We start from the raw sequence: 17805 nt of genomic DNA on the forward strand, positions 1-17805 counted from the left end.
TTCCCGTAGAAGAGAAATCGGCCGTGCTCTGATACCACTGTATCAGACTTGGACACTCCAAGTCAAGAATCTACCGCAACAGCACAAATACCACTTCAAAACAGTTTGCAGTTCACAATTGATTCGCCCGGTGGCCCCAAAGACTAGCGCCCCTTTTGGTATTTCTTTTTGTATCAATCTGTGATCAAAGTACAAGAGTGCAGGCAGACACTCACACTCAGACTCTGTGTCTAGATGCTCTGAGTTATGAGGCCCTCCCACGAATTTAAAGAGTATAAGGGATGCCAAAAGCAGAGCCCCAAAAGCTGGAAAATAAAGCAGTTCAATCTTTTCTCTCTCAAGCATTGGCAAATAAAACAAAGCTTTTAAAAAAAGCTCTCTCTTTTTCTCTAAATCCTTGTGTAGGAAAATCCCACGTTGCCAAAAACTGCCCACGCAAAAGCCTTGCTTTCCGTACGCTCAGCCAGCGTAAATCAGGGAGAGCGCCGTACAACATGCCACGTCATCATTTTGCGCAATATGAAGCTGCAGCCAAATTTTCTCATGCCAGGGCTGTCCATGCCACAAAAAGGGTGTATGTACGGGGCAGCCCCCTGTCCTTGCCCGAGAGGGTGTGTGTGTGTGTATGTGTATTGGGCACGCCACGTCACTAGGTTGTGACAGAAGTATCCTTCAGACTTAAGTTGCCAGATACTTGGAAGATTTGCAATGCATTTCACGTGAGTCTTTTGAAACCGTTTAAGGGTGAGGTGCCAATTGATGGGGAGCCTGATGAGCAACCCGAAATGGAAGAAAGCAAGGAAATACTCATTCCAGAACAGTTTTTGGTACACAACGAAAGAAAAGTGAAAGGTAAAGTGATTCGGCGGTTCTTAGTGAAATTTAAGAACTATCCGACATTGGATGTGAAGTGGATGGAGGAGGAAGACCTAGCAAATACTCCTCAAATTTTGAAACTTTACCTTGAGGCTTTTGGTTTAGCTGCGTTTACTTCGAAAGATCCTGTGATCAGCAGAGTTGAATCTGTTGCAGACGAGAGTGCACAAGAGGGGAGTTACTCTGCTCCTTTGTCAGAGATTGCCTGGATGGAATAGAGTCATTGATTTTCCTTTGGATTTCAGGGATATTGCTATGCTGACAGTTTTCTATCGTATGACTTTATGAAATGAAATTTTCGAAATTAAACATGAATGATTTGTACTCTCTCATGTGACTTGTTTGAGTCCAAGATCTAAAAGAAGAAATGACTGCAGCATTTCGGTTTAAAAAATCTCTATAGACATGATCGCAATAAGGATTAGTTAATCCAAAATCAATGAGGTTCGGGATGGATCTAGATGCGATTACTAAATACGATGCTAGCAATCATGGTGTGAGATTTGGAATGAAGTTTTCTGTGATTGATTTGTCATGTGATATCATGTGAATGTCGTCTTTGTACAAGTGCTAGATGTGTCGTGTCTAGTGCGTCAATACTTAAGAGTCAGTGTCTGCTCAACTGGATTCTGGCCTCTGTCTATTTTGCAGGCGTAATCAAGGGCGATTACAATTCTTTCAAGAGGGGGGTATGTCACAAATTGTCGACGTGGTCGAAAGTCCGAGTGCTTACGTGGCACCATACAGACAGGATGGAATGGCAGCAGTACGGAACCCCTGGATTTTGTGTTGACATGCTGACGTGGCAGACCGTACAGACAATCCCATAAAACGTGTTGACAGCTGTACGGATTTTTGCTTTTTGCGCTAATGCTTTTTCCTGGCAGCTTTAAGCTAATTGCTTTTGAGTTTAAGCTTTTGGGGCTTTGCTTTTGGCATCCCTCTGTAAGTATAAAAGAAGCCCAAGGGCCTCACTTCTGAGAGCATCTGGACGCAGAGTTTGAGAGCTGAGGACCCGCAGGAGTTGTACTTTGCTCAAAGATTAATACAAAAAGAAATACCGAAAGGGGTGCCAGTCTTTGGGGCCAATCTCTGTTGGCACGGAACTACGCCGGGTTGTGTCGACTCAATTAAATTGTGAAGTGTTAAGTAAATCTCTCGCGTGTCGCGACAGAATGTAGACTTGGTGTGCCCAAGTTTGTTACGGACATTTCTCCTTCAGTCACCGGAAGCCTTCTCATGCGCAAAGCTCTCTCTCTCTCTCTCTCTCTCTCTCTCTCTCTCTCTCTCTCTCTCTCTCTCTCTCTCTCTCTCTCTCTCTCTCTCTCTCTCTCTGCCTCCAGAGATTTCTAGCGTCGAGGAAGAAGAGGGCGTTTCTAGCTCGACTAGAGGAGGATTTATATCATATGTTTTTGAGCCAGGATTCAAGCGAGGCATGGCGACTCTTCCATGAGCACTCCCCCCCACCGGTCACTACTTCTACGAAGCTATGGGGTTAGTATGCACTCTCTCTCTACACAGTCTCGAGGCAGCCACCTCTTCCAGACCCGCCAGAGCCATGCCCACACACGTGCTTTCTTTACCGCCGAGATAGTAAAGAAAGCCATTGATCACGATGGCATGGTAGCAAAGCATTTTATACATGCTAGAGATTTGCTTGCAGAACTTCTAGCTGATGTTCAATTGTGCCATATGTGAGAGCCTATGTGATACTTGGAGTTTGTCCACGATCGTACCTATCTTTAAGTCCAGGGACCCTATGGAGCCTAGGAAATATCGCACTATCATGATTGGACACACATTGGCACGGTTGTACTCATCCATCCTTGAGCAGCAGTCGAGTAGATGGGCAGAGAGAGAGGGTGTACGGGTTTCACGACAGGCGGGTTTCAAGAAACGTTTCTCTACTCTTGATCATATTCTGAAACTCATAACCATTATTGAGGAGGGGGGATCACGTGGGAGACGGCTCTATTGTTGCTTTGTGGACTTCCGCAATTCCTTCGATACAGTGCCCAGAGCTAGATTGATGTGCAGACTGCAGGAGATGGAGGCACCCAAAGAGTTGATATGGGGTATCATGGCTCTATACAAGTCAGTAGTGGGGCATGTACGCACTCGAGGGGATTTCTGATTTGGTTCACTCCACTATTGGGGTGAAACAAGGTTGCCCGCTATCTCCTACACTATTTGGCATGTATGTGGATGAGGTTGCTTACTAGAGGAGCATAGTTGGCAGGGACATGGATCCCACTATTGTTATATGCTAATGATATTGTGTTGATTTTTCGACTCCTTGGAGGGGATGTAGCCTCATTTAGATGCTTTGTCCACATTTGCCCATGATGGTGGATTGTTTGTTAACCTGAGGAAAACCAAGGTTATGATGTTTAACACCACACCACAGTGGGTCAGGAGGTCAGCACCCACTTTTACATATGGCCAAGAGACGGTGGATTATGCAGATGCTTACACCTATCTTGGGGTAGTCTTCAGTGGATTGGCGTTTTCATTGAGGAGAGCAACAGAGACTAGATTGACGAGAGCTTATGCAGCCTTCAAAGGACTAGAGAAGATGTGCTTGCAGGTTCAGTTTCAGGAACCTCGAACAAAGCTGTGGCTTTTTGACACTCTAGTGGCTTCAGCTATGCTCTATGGGGTTCAAATATGGGGGCCCTCAGTGGACCACCAAGGCAGGTCTGGTAGCACTGACGGTTGGAGATGTATGGAGAGGCCTCTAGTCTCTATGATCTCTCGGATGATTCGGGCCAAAGCCTCAGTGCCACATGAGATTATTCGAGCTGAGCTAGCTGCCCCCCCTCTCGTAGTTGAGGCCCTTACTAAATCAGTTTCCTTCATGCATAATTTATGGGACCTCCCTAGAGACAGATATGCTCGGTTAGCCCTTGAGTCATCCTGACAGCTAGCGCTACAGGGGGGCACAACGTACTGGTATGGGTAGATGACATCATGGTTTCAGTCACATGGCTTCAGCATGGATAGACTGCCACCGTTCCAGTACTCCTTGGATGCACCTCCCTATCTCTCACACGGACAGAGACCACCAGAATCATACATCAGGATTTGGTTCGGGTAGATACCAAGAGCACATGAATACAACCGGCACAAGAATTGGGCCCGCAGATGGCTCTCTATAGAGAGCATCTCCTCCAACTAATAGAGGATGGATATGTGATCAAACCGGCCTATATGGTCACTCATTTATCCTATGGGATACGATGTGCTATTGGTCAAATGCGTACATTATCGCATCAGCTAGAGATTGAGACTGGGAGATTTAGGAGAGTACCAATAGAAGCCAGGATATGCCAATTGTGTCATATAGAGGCAAAGACAGAGTTACATCACATTTGTCATTGTCCGGTATACTATGAGATACGAGGGCAATTTTATTGTCTATTCAGAGAGAGCTTTGGACCGTTGGCTAGAGTCATGAGATATCAGGATCAAAGATGCCTCGGGTTGTCTTTGCTAGAGCTGCGCAGACACAGGGAGTCTCTTGAGGATACCAAGCAATGGGAGACGTGTTAGAGGGAGATCACTGATTTCCATAGAATAGGGACTCAGCAGCCAGATGAGCATGCTTCACAGCAGACTTCAGAGCCCACTTCTAGCAAAGCTATATTAGTGGATAGAGCCACTGAGCTCGGGAGAGCTGGATGCCAACGTCTATTAGGGCGACCATGACATGGGAGACGCCCAGTACGACTACTTACAGAGGTGGACATTGCCGACGCTTGTCAGTGACCGATGCAATATTTTCTCGAACAACGCGCGATGCCGGGCATCCTCAGGCATGGATGATGATGAGGATGATTTCAATCTGATGATTTTAGTCTTTTAGTTTAGGCTTTCACTTTACTTCATTCTATTTTGTTCTTAGACATTGGATTAGATCCACAAGGATTGTATCGGTTTAGTCTCATAGGTCATTTTGGCCTTTTGAAGACGTTTAATGTAACATTTCATCTCTCTCTCTCTCTCTCTCTCTCTCTCTCTTTCATTTCTCTCTTAAATAACCGGTCTTGAGTTCAACTCCTTGTCGGCTAGATCTTTAAGGTCTCAAGGGATAGTTTCCTATGACGTTAAAACTCTCTTCTTCTTCTCTCTCTCTCTCTCTCTCTCTCTCTCTCTCTCTCTCTCTCTCTCTCTCTCTCTCTCTCTCTCTCTCTCTCTCTCTCACACACACACACACACAAGACGGGCACCACGTGCCAATAGAAAAGAACAGATTGAACAGACTTTTAGCACTTCAATAACAACTAAACTGAGAGAGAGAGAGAGAGAGACGACATGCGACACGGAGTGGCAGAATTCCACCCCAGAGAGTATTGGCCCCCAACCTTGGCGCCCCTTCCGGTATTTCTTTATATTGCATCAACACAGTACAAGTCGATACTCCAGACTCTGCACCTTCTCCAGGAAGCATGATGGAGAATGAGCCCTAACCTTATATTTCAAGGCCCTTGGTCTGAAAAGCAGTTTACATGAAAAGCCTTCAAACTCAAAAGCTTCTGGTCCAAAAAGCAATGCCAAAAGCTGCTGCGTAATTTACGGAAATCCATACAGCTGCCACGTCATCAGACAGTGCAAAACGCGGAAATCCGTACAGCCTGCCACGTCATCAGTTGCGGGTCTTGCTTTAATTTAATCTTTATGTCACTTGGGGCCCCATCGGTCGAGGTCCCCATAAGTTGGTAGGACTTCTTCTGTTACTTGCTCTTCTTACGGTTTAAACTTTAGGCCCCTCGGCCGGCATCTGTAAGTTGGCTCCATTCTTTAGGCTTTGACACGTCAGCAATCTCTCTCTCTCTCTCTCTCTCTCTCTCTCTCTCTCTCTCTCTCTCTCTCTCTCTCTCTCTCCCCATCGGCTCTACTCTTTGCTTATTTAATTAAGCCACTTGGCGTTTTTCCCAAGTAACCTACTGTCTTATCGACTATACCTAAACCACACAATGCATCTTCGCACGAGATTGGCGTCACTATCATGCATCCTCCCAAATCCACACATACACACGGGCATCATCGTGCAAGCTCTCCTTCTCGATCTCCCACTTCTTATGCCTCTCTTGTGGCGGTGTTCTACACAAGCGAAGCTCAAGACCATTTCCACAGACCAACCCTACTCGGTCCGATATGTGAAAAGTCGAGTTTTGGATCAATGAACTAGGTCGTGCCACAAATTGACCTTCTCATATAACAATATCATGAAGACTTGGACTTCCGTATTATGAGTTTATAGCATGTAAACATCATTCTAGGCAAGCCATGGTTTTGTAACTTCTTTGTTAGTAGAATATGCATCTCTACTATATCTTTGAGCTTGTATCATGTGGTCGAGGGTCCATCCTCTAGGTCTACCGATTCTGATGTAAGCCTTACATCGAAAGAGTTTGATACGTGGTGTTATGATCCTAATGTCAAAGTCTCAGTCTGTTTTGTCAAGGATTCTAATGTTGATTTTTCTTTTTATTTTTAATCAATAAGTTCAAACGTTGATGTACTTTTGTGTGAGCATGATATTCTTGTGTCTAATCATGATGCTATTGTCAAAGGATATTTAGATTTTGTGTTTAAAGAGTTTGCTGACGTGTTTCCATGAGATTTATCCGAAAGGCTTCCATCGACTCGTGGGCCCAATCTCAATCACAAGATAGAGCTATCATGTAGCCATCTTGTCTCTTGGCAACCTTATAGGTTCATCTTGAAAGAGGAAGATGAGATCGCTTGAGAGCTACAAGCCTATCTTGTGAAAAGTTTTATTGAGCCTAGTATATCCCCATGAGGCGCTCCTATTCTTTTAGCTAAAAAGTGGACGGCGAAATGCATTTCTACATTGATTACAAGGAGCTTAATAAAGTCACCATCAAGAATAAGTATCCGTTACCTAGGATGGATGATATCATGGATTGACTCTCGGGTGCATGCTATTTTACCAAGATCAATCTTAGGTCTAGTTATGAGCAGATATGGATACTGAAACCGGCCTGTTCAATGCAGTAGACTTTACTTCAAACCTTGATTTAGCTTTCACCCATTATTAGTCGTCTATTCTACCTGTACTTTCAAGACACAACAAAGGGGAGAGGGATACAAGCTGCTAGATTGCACCTGTATGAGTAGACCGACACAAGATTGGCCCCTAACTTAGGCGCCCCTTTCGGTATTTCTTTATTGTTAAAAAAAAGAGGGAATAAACGTTGTGGTTCCCTACAAGCTGCCCCGCACGAGCTTGGCTGAATTTCAACTTTTCCGGCCCGATTTCGGCAACATAACTGTACTAGGACCCTTCATAGTGAGTATTCCCACGCATTGAATGACTTTCCCGATGCCTACGGGCACTTTGCAAAACCTGGCGAGAATCTGCAGCACGGTGAATTCTCTGTTTTCAGCCCCGAAAATGGGCCAGATCACCTGTACAGCGGTCCCCTCGCGTCCCCGAACCTTTTGGGGGTATTAGGGACCGTTTAGGGCCAAAACCCTAAACCTGCAAAAATACACAGCAGGCTGTAATTTACTGTTTCGGGCTCCGTTTCGCGTGCCGATCACATCCGTACCAAGTTCTCGAGCTCCCGCACGTGTAGGGCTACTTGCCCTTTTGAATTGGACGAGATTTCTGGTGTGAAACCTCTCCGAATTCACCTATACCTGCGGGGGATTAGCCGCTAGCTAATCCAGTACTTGTGCAAGAGGCTCTTGCCTCGGCAATCGTGCATGAACCCACACAACTGTACATTGGTCAATTCAAAAGCCCACTAGAGGGGCATAACATACTGCCATAGAGGAGAGAGAGGGCAGTGCGTAGCATGCAGGGCATCACTCCTGGCACCGCACTGTACATAGGAGGGAAAGCAAGCACTCCATAGCTCTTAACCTGTGACAGGAACTTGAAAATGAGCTCCGAGCTGAAAATCACGATTTGCCTTCTCTATAAGTAGTAAACTGGCCTCAGAGTGCGAAGTGTCACTCATTTGTGCATTTTCTCGCTTTAGACCCTCGGGTCTAAAAATATCTCACCTGCAGCCTCTGTTGACTTGGCCACAGAGTAACAAAATGATCCCCATGTCAAACTGCATGTAATGACGCGAAGACATTTTCAGGTCCCAAAATAGCAGTTTCCTAAATTTTAGGAGATGTTGCCATTGTATCTTTCTAGGTCATCTGACCCCCTTTGTACACTGCAGCCACACCCAGAACTGAAATGTAGCCTCTGTAGCAAAGGATTCCACTTTTTACAATCTAACAAATTAAAAATTATGATTTTTTCTGAATATCACAACATTGCGGGCCTTCTTTGTCTACTTGAGTCATGGATGTGGGCTCAAAAGAGAGCATTATTGATGGTAGATAAGGTGAAAGTAGAGTTTTAAGGAAGAGAGAGAGAGAGAGAGAGAGAGAGAGAGAGAGAGAGAGAGAGAGTTACTATGCACATGTCTTGAGATGAGGTGTCTTTTATGGTTAGGTCAGTGGTTGTTTTGTGTTAGTATGTTACATTAGGCAAAATTCGGACTCACAAAGGGGCCCTTTAAGGAGTTTGAATAATGACCCCACTTTGGCTAACCATAGTCTTTGTCTAACCTTAGTGCTCTCTTGCCCTCAGGCCTGGACTCCCTCTGGACAGTTCCACACTAGCTATGCAATGCAGGGCAGTTAGATTTCCCGAGGGGTGTTTCCAAAAAGTGAAAGTAAATAAATAATAAGAAAGAAATCAACAAAAAGGATAGATAACAGTCACACGCTGGTGACATACCCCCCTCTTGAAATCTCAAACGTCCTCGTTTGCATCTATGTCGTACATGCTCACAATCAACACTGATGTATTCAACACTTGTCGACACATGTACGACACATAGATGCTCATTGTCAACCCTGGTGTATTCAACACCTCGTCGACACATGTATTGCCTGCGTGTGAACCCTGTCCCAATGACATAGTGGTAGCTTCACACTCTACCATTGCTTTGAGTCACTAACTTTCCAATGACAAAATGGTAACCATACATTTTGCCATTGTCTTATAGTACACGTTGGGCCCAGTAACACTTTCGAGCATACACAAACCGACAGTTTAAGAATGCAGTTACACATGTACCCTTTAATAGAAGCAATTATTGTATCCTTGACAAACTGACAAGAAAAACTCACTTCTATAGCACTAAGCACACTTTTGGACATTCCATAAGAACAATTGCCAAACTGACAATCTGTACAGCTCTAACATTCATGTAACAGGTATTTCATTTGAGCTCACTTTCAATACCATGTACATCATTTGTTTCAAAAGCCATTGTCACACTGACAATCCATGTAGCTTTGAAACTCAAGGGGTCAAGGTAGGTTGCAGATCGAAGGCTTCAAGGTAAAGTGATAACACCGTTGGTGACTCTGCAAGTTCACCTTCTTCCATCCACTTAGCATCCATTGGTGGATAGTTTCTGAACTTTACCAAGTAACGCCTAGCAACCTTGCCTTTCACTTTTCTTTCCTTATGTGTCAAAATCTGTTCGGGAACCAAGATCTCGTCAAGTTCCTCGACTTGTGGCTGATCTTCAGCTGGCATATCTTCTCGCACATCACCCACATAGGGTCTGAGAAGACTCACATGAAACGCATTGTGAATCTTCCAACTATCAGGCAATTTCAGCCTATATGCAACATCACTGATTATGTCGCATACTTGAAAAGGCCCATAGTAACGCATGCTGAGCTTTGGAAACAGTCTTTCCTTGCCCTTCGTCTTCTTTAACCTTGCCTTTTCAAAGCGTAAAAGCACCCAATCACCAAGTGAAAATACCACTTCACGACGGTGACGATCGGCTGCTTTCTTTTGCTTTGCGTGAGTCTTTTCTAAGGCCACTTTGACCTTCTTATACATTTCATCCATGTCTTGAACATACTTATTTGCTTCAAATATCTTGTCCTTTGTATGCAGTATGGGAGGAACTTTCTTGCCACCTTCAACTATCTCAAAAGGTGCCTTGCCAGTTGATGAATGCACTGTATTATTGTATGCATACTCCACCAATGGCAAATACTGCTCCCACTTTCCTTTATGCTCTGACACATAACACTTCAGTAGATCTAGGACAGTAGAATTGGCCTCTTCTGACTGCCCATCTGTTTGAGGATGAAATGACGAAGAGAATTTGAGCGTGGTGCCCATATTCTCAAACAAGCCTCTCCAGAACAAACTTGTCATGCGTGGATCACGGTCGCTAACAATCGACTGTGGCATGCCATGATACTTGAAAATATTGCTCATAAACAAGCGTGCCATCCGATCTGGCTTTATCTTCTTCCTAATAGGAATAAAATGGGCCTGTTTGCTGAATCTGCAAATGATGGTCCAAATACCATCGTTTCCTGTCTGCATTCTCGGAAGATGAAAGATAAAATCCATAGCAATACTTTCCCATGGTTTATCTGGAATAGGTAGTGGTTGCAATAACCCTGGTGCCTTTTGCCTGTCAAACTTGACCTTCTGGCAAATTAGGCATTCTCGCACAAAGGCATCCACATCTCTTCTCAATGTAGACCAGTAGAAGAATGTCTCAACCGCTTTAACTGTAGCATCGATACCACGATGCCCTGCATACGGTGGGACATGACTCTCTTCCATACCTTTGCGTCGCAATGGCTTTGTGACACACAATCTGCCATGCATCATCATGAACCCATCTTTGAGAAGATAGTGTTCATGACGTTGTCCATCCATTAGCTGCTCGAAGACCCTTGCAAAATCTTCATCATTTGCATACTGTTCTCTCATATCATCAAGTTCATGATGATAAGGAATTGACACAGCTGAAATTTGTGGCTCCCTTGACAAGGCATCAGCCACAACGTTCTTCTTGCCTTCCACATGCACAATCTAAAAATGGAACATGGACAAGATATTTGCCCATCGCATATGCTTCTCAGATAACTTTGTCTGTGTCAAGAAGTATCGCAAGGTCTGATGGTCCGTTTGGACAACGAAATCTGCACCAGCAGGTAGTGTTTCCAACTTAAGAGCGCATGAATCACAGCCAGTAACTCTTTCTCATAGACCTGCATGGTCATCTCTGGCCCTTGCAAAATTTTGCTCTCATAGGCTACTACCCCGCCATCTTGCATTAGCACTGCACCAATGCTACTACCGCAGGCGTCACACTGGACCACAAATGACTTCCTAAGATCTGGCAACACAATGGCTGGATCTGAAGTCATCTTTTCCTTTAAGAGTTTAAAAGCTGAAATCTCTTTCTGTGTCCATCTAAAGGTGACTGCCTTCTTATGAAGAGCATGTAAAGGTGAAGCAATCTCAACGAAATTTCGGATAAACCTTCTGTAATAGGAGCATAGTCCCAAGAAACTTCGGAGATCGTGCACCGTCTTCAAATTTGGCCATGACTTGATCGCTTCAACTTTTGCAGGATCCATTCTGACACCATCCTTTGAGACAATGTGTCCGAGAAAATGAATCTCTTCCAGAAAAAATTCACTTTTCTTTGCATTGATGAGCAACCTATGACTGCGTAACTCTTGGAACACAATGGCCAAGTGATGCCTATGCTCCTCTTCATTCTTTGAGTACACTATCATGTCATCAAAGAATGTACCAACAAACTGCTGGTGTGGACGGAAAATTCTGTCCATCATCCTATTGAACGTAACAGGAGCATTTCTGAGACCAAAGGGCATCACTAGAAATTCGTAAAGGCCAAACGTTGTTCTAAAAGCAGTCTTGTGCACATCCTCTGATCTAATGCGGATCTGATGGTACCCACTCTTTAGATCTATCCTGCTAAACATAGCTGCTGCTTCTAATTTGTCCAGAATATCATCAATTCTAGGTATAGGGAACCTATTCTTGATGGTATTCTTGTTCAGTGCACGGTAGTCGATGCACATACGCCATGAGCAATCCTTTTTCTGCACCAACAACACTGGAGAACAGAATGGAGATGAACTAGGCTGAATCAGCCCCTTTTCTAACAACTCCTGTACTTGGCCCATTATCTCTTTTTGCTGAGCCACACTAACCCTGTATGGAGGCTTATTTGCTTCCCTGACCGCAATTAAGTTTACCTGGGAATGCCATATTTGGCTGTTGATTTGTAATTCCAGCCATACCAAAATTTGCCTGTGGCATCCCAAATTGGCCCTGAGTGCTTTGAAACCCTGGTAGCATGCCCGTGACACCGTACATGGGGTTAGGCATCATCGTTTGAGCACCCCCGAACACTGTTCCTGGCGTGTAAAACTGATTTCCAAGTACATGACCAGCCATGCTCTGGAATACCGATCCACCTCCAAAATAGCCAGGGTGTAATTAAGGTGGTGGGAAGACCTATTGCATAGCGTGTAGATTGCTTCCCTGCCCATTAGAAGCAGCTATAGGCTGTTGAAAGGTGGCGGGCTGAACTGGTACAGCTTGAAAGACTTGCATCTCAGCCACCTGTTCTTGCACCTTAGGCATAGGTTGTGGAGACTGCATGTTCTCCGTCAAGTGTATAGGTGTTTCCATTGACTGTGGAGTATGAATCACCTGTGCTCGAGTCTTAACAGGCTTTTGAATATGATCAAGTGACCCAACTTGCTGAGACGGAAGAGGAGGTTGCAGAAAGGCTAAAAACCTCGGGTTCTGCATTACTTGTGTGAACATAGCCACGGCAGTAGCCAACTGGGTCCTGAATATATCATCATCCCTCTGTGGTGGTCTTGAAGACTCACCCACTTCATGTGTCTCTTGACCCTGTGAAGAGGAAACCTCTTCAGTCACATCATCCGGTATGTCAACCATAATTGCAATTCCCTGTGTTTGGTCTATGATCCCCTGTGTCTTCAAGCCCAAACTGACCAAGGCTCACTTCTATGGGAAAAAGTGATTTAATCCCGTCGATGGAACCATGAAACCGGCATGTTCAATCCAAAAAGAGGCGGTAGACTTTACTTCAAACCTTGATTTAGCTTTCACCCATTATTAGTCGTCTATTCTACCTGTACTTTCAAGACACAACAAAGGGGAGAGGGATACAGGCTGCTAGATTGCACCTGTATGAGTAGACCGACACCAAATAGGCCCCTAACTTAGGCGCCCCTTTCGGTATTTCTTTATTGTTAAAAAAAAGAGGGAATAAACGTTGTGGTTCCCTACAAGCTGCCCCGCACAAGCTTGGCTGAATTTCAACTGTTCCGGCCCGATTTCGGCAGCATAACTGTACTAGGACCCTTCACAGTCAGTATTCCCACGCATTGAATGACTTTCCCGATGCCTACGGGCACTTTGCAAAACCTGGCGAGAATCTGCAGCACACTGAATTCTCTGTTTTCAGCTCCGAAAATGGGCCAGATCACCTGTACAGCGGTCCCCTCGCGTCCCCGAATCTTCTGGGGGTATTAGGGACCGTTTAGGGCCAAAACCCTAAACCTGCAAAAATACACAGCAGGCTGTAATTTACTGTTTCGGGCTCCGTTTCGCGTGCCGGTCACATCCGTACCAAGTCCTCGAGCTCCCGCACCTGTAGGGCTACTTGCCCTTTGAATCGGACGAGATTTCTGGCGTGAAACCTCTTCGAATTCACCTGTATCTGCGGGGGATTAGCCGCTAGCTAATCCAGTACCTGTGCAAGAGGCTCTTGCCTCGGCAATCGCGCATGAACCCACACAATTGTACATTGGTCAATTGAAAAGCCCACTAGAGGGGCATAACATACTGCCATAGAGGAGAGAGAGGGCAGTGCGTAGCGTGCAAGGCATCAGTCCTGGCACCGCACTGTACATAGGAGGGAAAGCAAGCACTCCATAGCTCTTAACCTGTGACAGGAACTTGAAAATGAGCTCCGAGCTGAAATCACGTTTTTGCCTTCTCTATAAGTAGTAAACTGGCCTCAGAGTGCCAAGTGTCACTCATTTGTGCATTTTCCTGCTTTAGACCCTCGGGTCTAAAAATATCTCACCTGTAGCCTCTGTTGACTTTGCCACAGAGTAACAAAATGATCCCCATGTCAAACTGCACGTAATAACGCGAAGACATTTTCAGGTCCCAAAATAGCAGTTCCCTAAATTTTAGGAGATGCTGCCATTGTATCTTTCTAGGTCATCTGACCCCCTTTGTACACTGCAGCCACACCCAGAACTGAAATGTAGCCTCTATAGCAAAGGATTCCACTTTGGCTAGTCAATGATCCCACTTTGGCTAACCATAGTCTTTGTCCAACCTTAGTGCTCTCTTGCCCTCAGGCTTGGACTCCCTCTGGACAGTTCCACACTAGCTATGCAATGCAGGGCAGTTAGATTTCCCGAGGGGTGTTTCCAAAAAGTGAAAGTAAATAAATAATAAGAAAGAAATCAACAAAAAGGATAGATAGTAGTCACACGCTGGTGATAGATACACGTGTGATGTTTCGAAAACTACATTTTGTCTATATGAGGCAACGTTTGGCTGACCTTTTCAATTTTTGTTGACTACATTAATGATGCTAATTATGTTAGTCAGACCTATACGGAGGACTCGAGAGTGTTAAGCTTCGACTTAGCAAGGCTCAAGAGTCCTATTCTAGGCATGCTAATAAGCTTCAACAGGATGTCTCATTCAAGGAGGGTGACTGTACCGTCAGTCTCAATCATTGAAACCCTGAGATACATTATCATCTGATCCCCTTCTTTCGGAATCATGTGATGAAGTTTGAACTTACATCTGTAGCCCTTAGTTTGTCGGAACGTTCGGATGTGCTACCATCAGATTTTCCAGAATCCTGCGATGAGCTATGATCCGGTTCCCCTGATTCATTGTTTTCACTGGCAGCCTCATGCCTTGTTGAGGTGGATACTATTCTGTCCGTAGGGTAAGTCAATGAGCGTTCATGCGTTCCAATTCGTTGCTTTACCTGTCCCGTAAGTCTCTGAGTAGAGTCAGACTTTTGGTTCAGACAATAGTCTGAAATCTCTTTTGGCAAATCATCACAAAACCGCTCAATTTGGTTTCTCTAGTAAAGAAGTATCCCAAAACCTCTGGCAGTAGCCATCCAATGTATCTTTCTTAGTCATTCTCAAGAGATTCCAAGCTGTGATGACATCTCTATATTCATATGATATCCAAGTTGACGTGAAAATTGTCTTGAATTTTAACCACATCGCAGGTGCTTCTCTGCCAAACAACAGAGGAGACCACCATTATTGAAGTCTTACAGGCTTGGGCACTCCAAGCGTAAAATCAATAGCAACACACGAACAAAAACTTCAAAATCATTAAACTTCATTAGCGAGAGAGAGAGAGTCGACATGTCCCCGTGGAGTTCCGTGCCTACCTAGAGGTATTGGCCCACAAATCTGGCGCCTCTTTCGGTATTTCTTTATCATTAATCATTGCAAAGTACAACTCGCGAGGGGACCTCTGCTCTTAGACTCTGTGGCCAGATGCCCTGCAAAGTGAGGCCTAGGGGCTCTTATAGACTTACCAAGGATGCCCCAAAAGCAATAAACTCAAAAGCAAATTGTCCCAAAAGTATCTGGTCCCAAAATTTGCCATAAAAAGCAACCAACGCAAATTACGTAATTCCGTACAGCTTGCCACGTCAACAGTTGTCAACTCATAACACGGAAATCCGTACTATTTGCCACGTCAGCCTGTCAATGCAAATCCTGGGCCTGTCCGTACAGCCTGTTGCTGCGTTAGCTTTCCTCTGTCGCAGGCAGTACTGCCACATCATCATTTTGTGACAGACTATCCAAATTTGCTAGCCTCTTGGTACTTGTACCTGACCTTAAGGAGGAGGAGATGTCACATGCACATGGCTCTGTGTGCCACATGGACATGCTTCATCAACTTCTAGAGCCAGTTTTCCACCTGTCCCTAGATAGGGGTGTCTAGAATCCTAGGAAGATTAGTACCGACAATTTTGTGGGTCTATTCGCAAGACCTGCATGTCTGGATGAGTCCATTAGATTTCTGGTTTTGGAACCGTCTTGCATAAATGGTTTGTACACGCATTTTGACAGATGTTATTACACTACGGTGGGCATTTGGCATGACATGCATATAGTTTTAGGTTAGAGGAATCCAACGAGCCATTCCCCACGTCGTTCGGATTTGGGTGGGCAAATGTGCGATAGCTTCACCCAGAAACTTCACCCTAGTCAAACTCATTAATAAATCATTTCAATGATTTATTTTATGAGAATTTGATAGAGGTCTTGCTCTGCTTACAGCGGAGGTCTTTCTTAGCCTATGGCGTCCAAGACCAGTCCTTATGGTGGAGCATGTGCTTTTTTGGCAGTACAGGCCACCTATTTGGCTCCCCCCTCCCATTTTGTGATGTGGTCATTTAATTGTCTGTTTCCATCTTGGGAGAGTCTCCCTCCCTTTGTATAGATTCCAATGGTAAGGGTTGACAGATTTCAACTAATAGAAGGATTTTTTGTCTGAAAAAAAGAAATACTGGAGTCTGGATTCAGTTTCAAATCTTGTTTCTTTTTCAAGAATGTGCATGTCTCTTGTTTGTGTTCCATTCTTAATGTCTGTACCTTTCCGGCATTACTTTGTTTCCTTCTATAAAGCAGAGTCGCCCAGAACTACAGAAATCTTTCAATTTATTGTCGCCCTATTGCACCATACTTTTCAGACTGCTTAGTTGTTCTTTGTGACTGGTCTTTTCAGGCTCTCATCAATGCAGATGGCTTAGGACTTGTTTCTTGGTGGAGCTAAAGACGTGCAAATGAGGAAGATTTGCTCAGATCTGCATATGGTTGGATTGAACAATCACATTTTTCAACAAGGATATATACTTGCCTGGAAGGACAGCTTTCTCTCAGCCGCGGATGCTTAACAGTCAAGTAGAAATTCATTTATAGGATATTTTTAGCAGACTGATGAGTGTACTTTTATAAAAATGTTCATGATAGAGAGGATTTTGCCGCGAAGTATAATCTTTACTCCGTTTATTTTCTCCAAGGACCAGGGGTCGTTGCACCACCAAAATTTGAATACAACATTTATTGTTTACATATTTGATCAACAGGGACATGAACATTTTATATTCTCCTAAACTACTAAGGAATGTGGATTTTTCATTGGCTGTCTTGAAAACAAAACGCTCAAGCTATGAGGTAAATGTGTGCTTTTATTTGCAAATATCATGTGTTTTAAAAACATCGTGCTGATGATGCTAGTTTCCATAAATTCAAGTACAAATGCATTTTTCAAGGCTACAACATAACACAAGTTTTGAACATGGGTATTAAGTTTTCTGTTTACATTTTCTAGTTGCAAACTACAATCCTTGTAAATTGTAAAATGCTTCATTGTGGCTCTGTTTGCCTTGCATCTCTCAAGTTATGAAAGTAAACACATCTTTCGAGGGATGCTCTTCCGTTCATGTATGCACATGTGCTCCGATTTTGTGAAAAAGAGATTTGTTCGAGAGGCTGGGAAGTGGGGATGTTGTAGTATTTATTCAATACTATGTGCATGGAGCTGATAGTTATATTGTGTTATGGGTGTACAATGAGTCTATACCTTGTGCTTTGCTTTGAAGGTGAATTTGGGGTTTATTTGTCATAGAAGAAAGTTCACAAGAATGGACTGTCCTACGAGGTCCACGAGACCAAAAGCCTTTGTGCAAGTACCAAGAGTAATCAACATGGTCTTAAATGTCTAAGATGCCATAATTCCCAGCAGTTTCATACCGATATGCTGCATCAATACTATCATCAGAATTCATAGCAATGATTAAACAATCATTGTTCCTAGATTTCTCTGAAACCAAGTTATCTACATTTGCTAGCAGGCTGTCCTTTTCAGGAGGGCACTAGAAAAACTTTTAGCACAAAGCACATGGAACATCTTAACACGGTGTAGACCAAAGAATTTCAATGGAGGAAAGATGCTCAAAAAACAGATGCATGTACTCCATTGTTTATCGACAC

The 17805-nt window shown here is 44.1% G+C and overlaps 1 protein-coding gene across 2 annotated transcripts in view; it reads left to right on the forward strand.

The window, feature by feature from the left end:
* LOC147442126 (RNA polymerase Rpb7 N-terminal domain-containing protein) overlaps window positions 1–16950 on the forward strand; it is a 63345-nt gene extending 46395 nt beyond the window's left edge. For both annotated transcript variants that reach the window (XM_086529593.1, XM_086529590.1), the window contains one exon: window positions 16538–16950. Coding sequence is in view for 1 of the 2 variants with exons in the window: in XM_086529590.1 (XP_086385716.1) it covers window positions 16538–16585 (48 nt within the window). In the remaining variant the exon portion in view is untranslated. The remainder of the gene's footprint in view (window positions 1–16537) is intronic.
* Window positions 16951–17805: the final 855 nt, after the last annotated feature.

The sequence above is a fragment of the Adiantum capillus-veneris genome, chromosome 14, assembly GCF_014529385.1.
Source record: "Adiantum capillus-veneris isolate H3 chromosome 14, ASM1452938v2, whole genome shotgun sequence".
Classification (NCBI taxonomy): Eukaryota; Viridiplantae; Streptophyta; class Polypodiopsida; order Polypodiales; family Pteridaceae; genus Adiantum; species Adiantum capillus-veneris.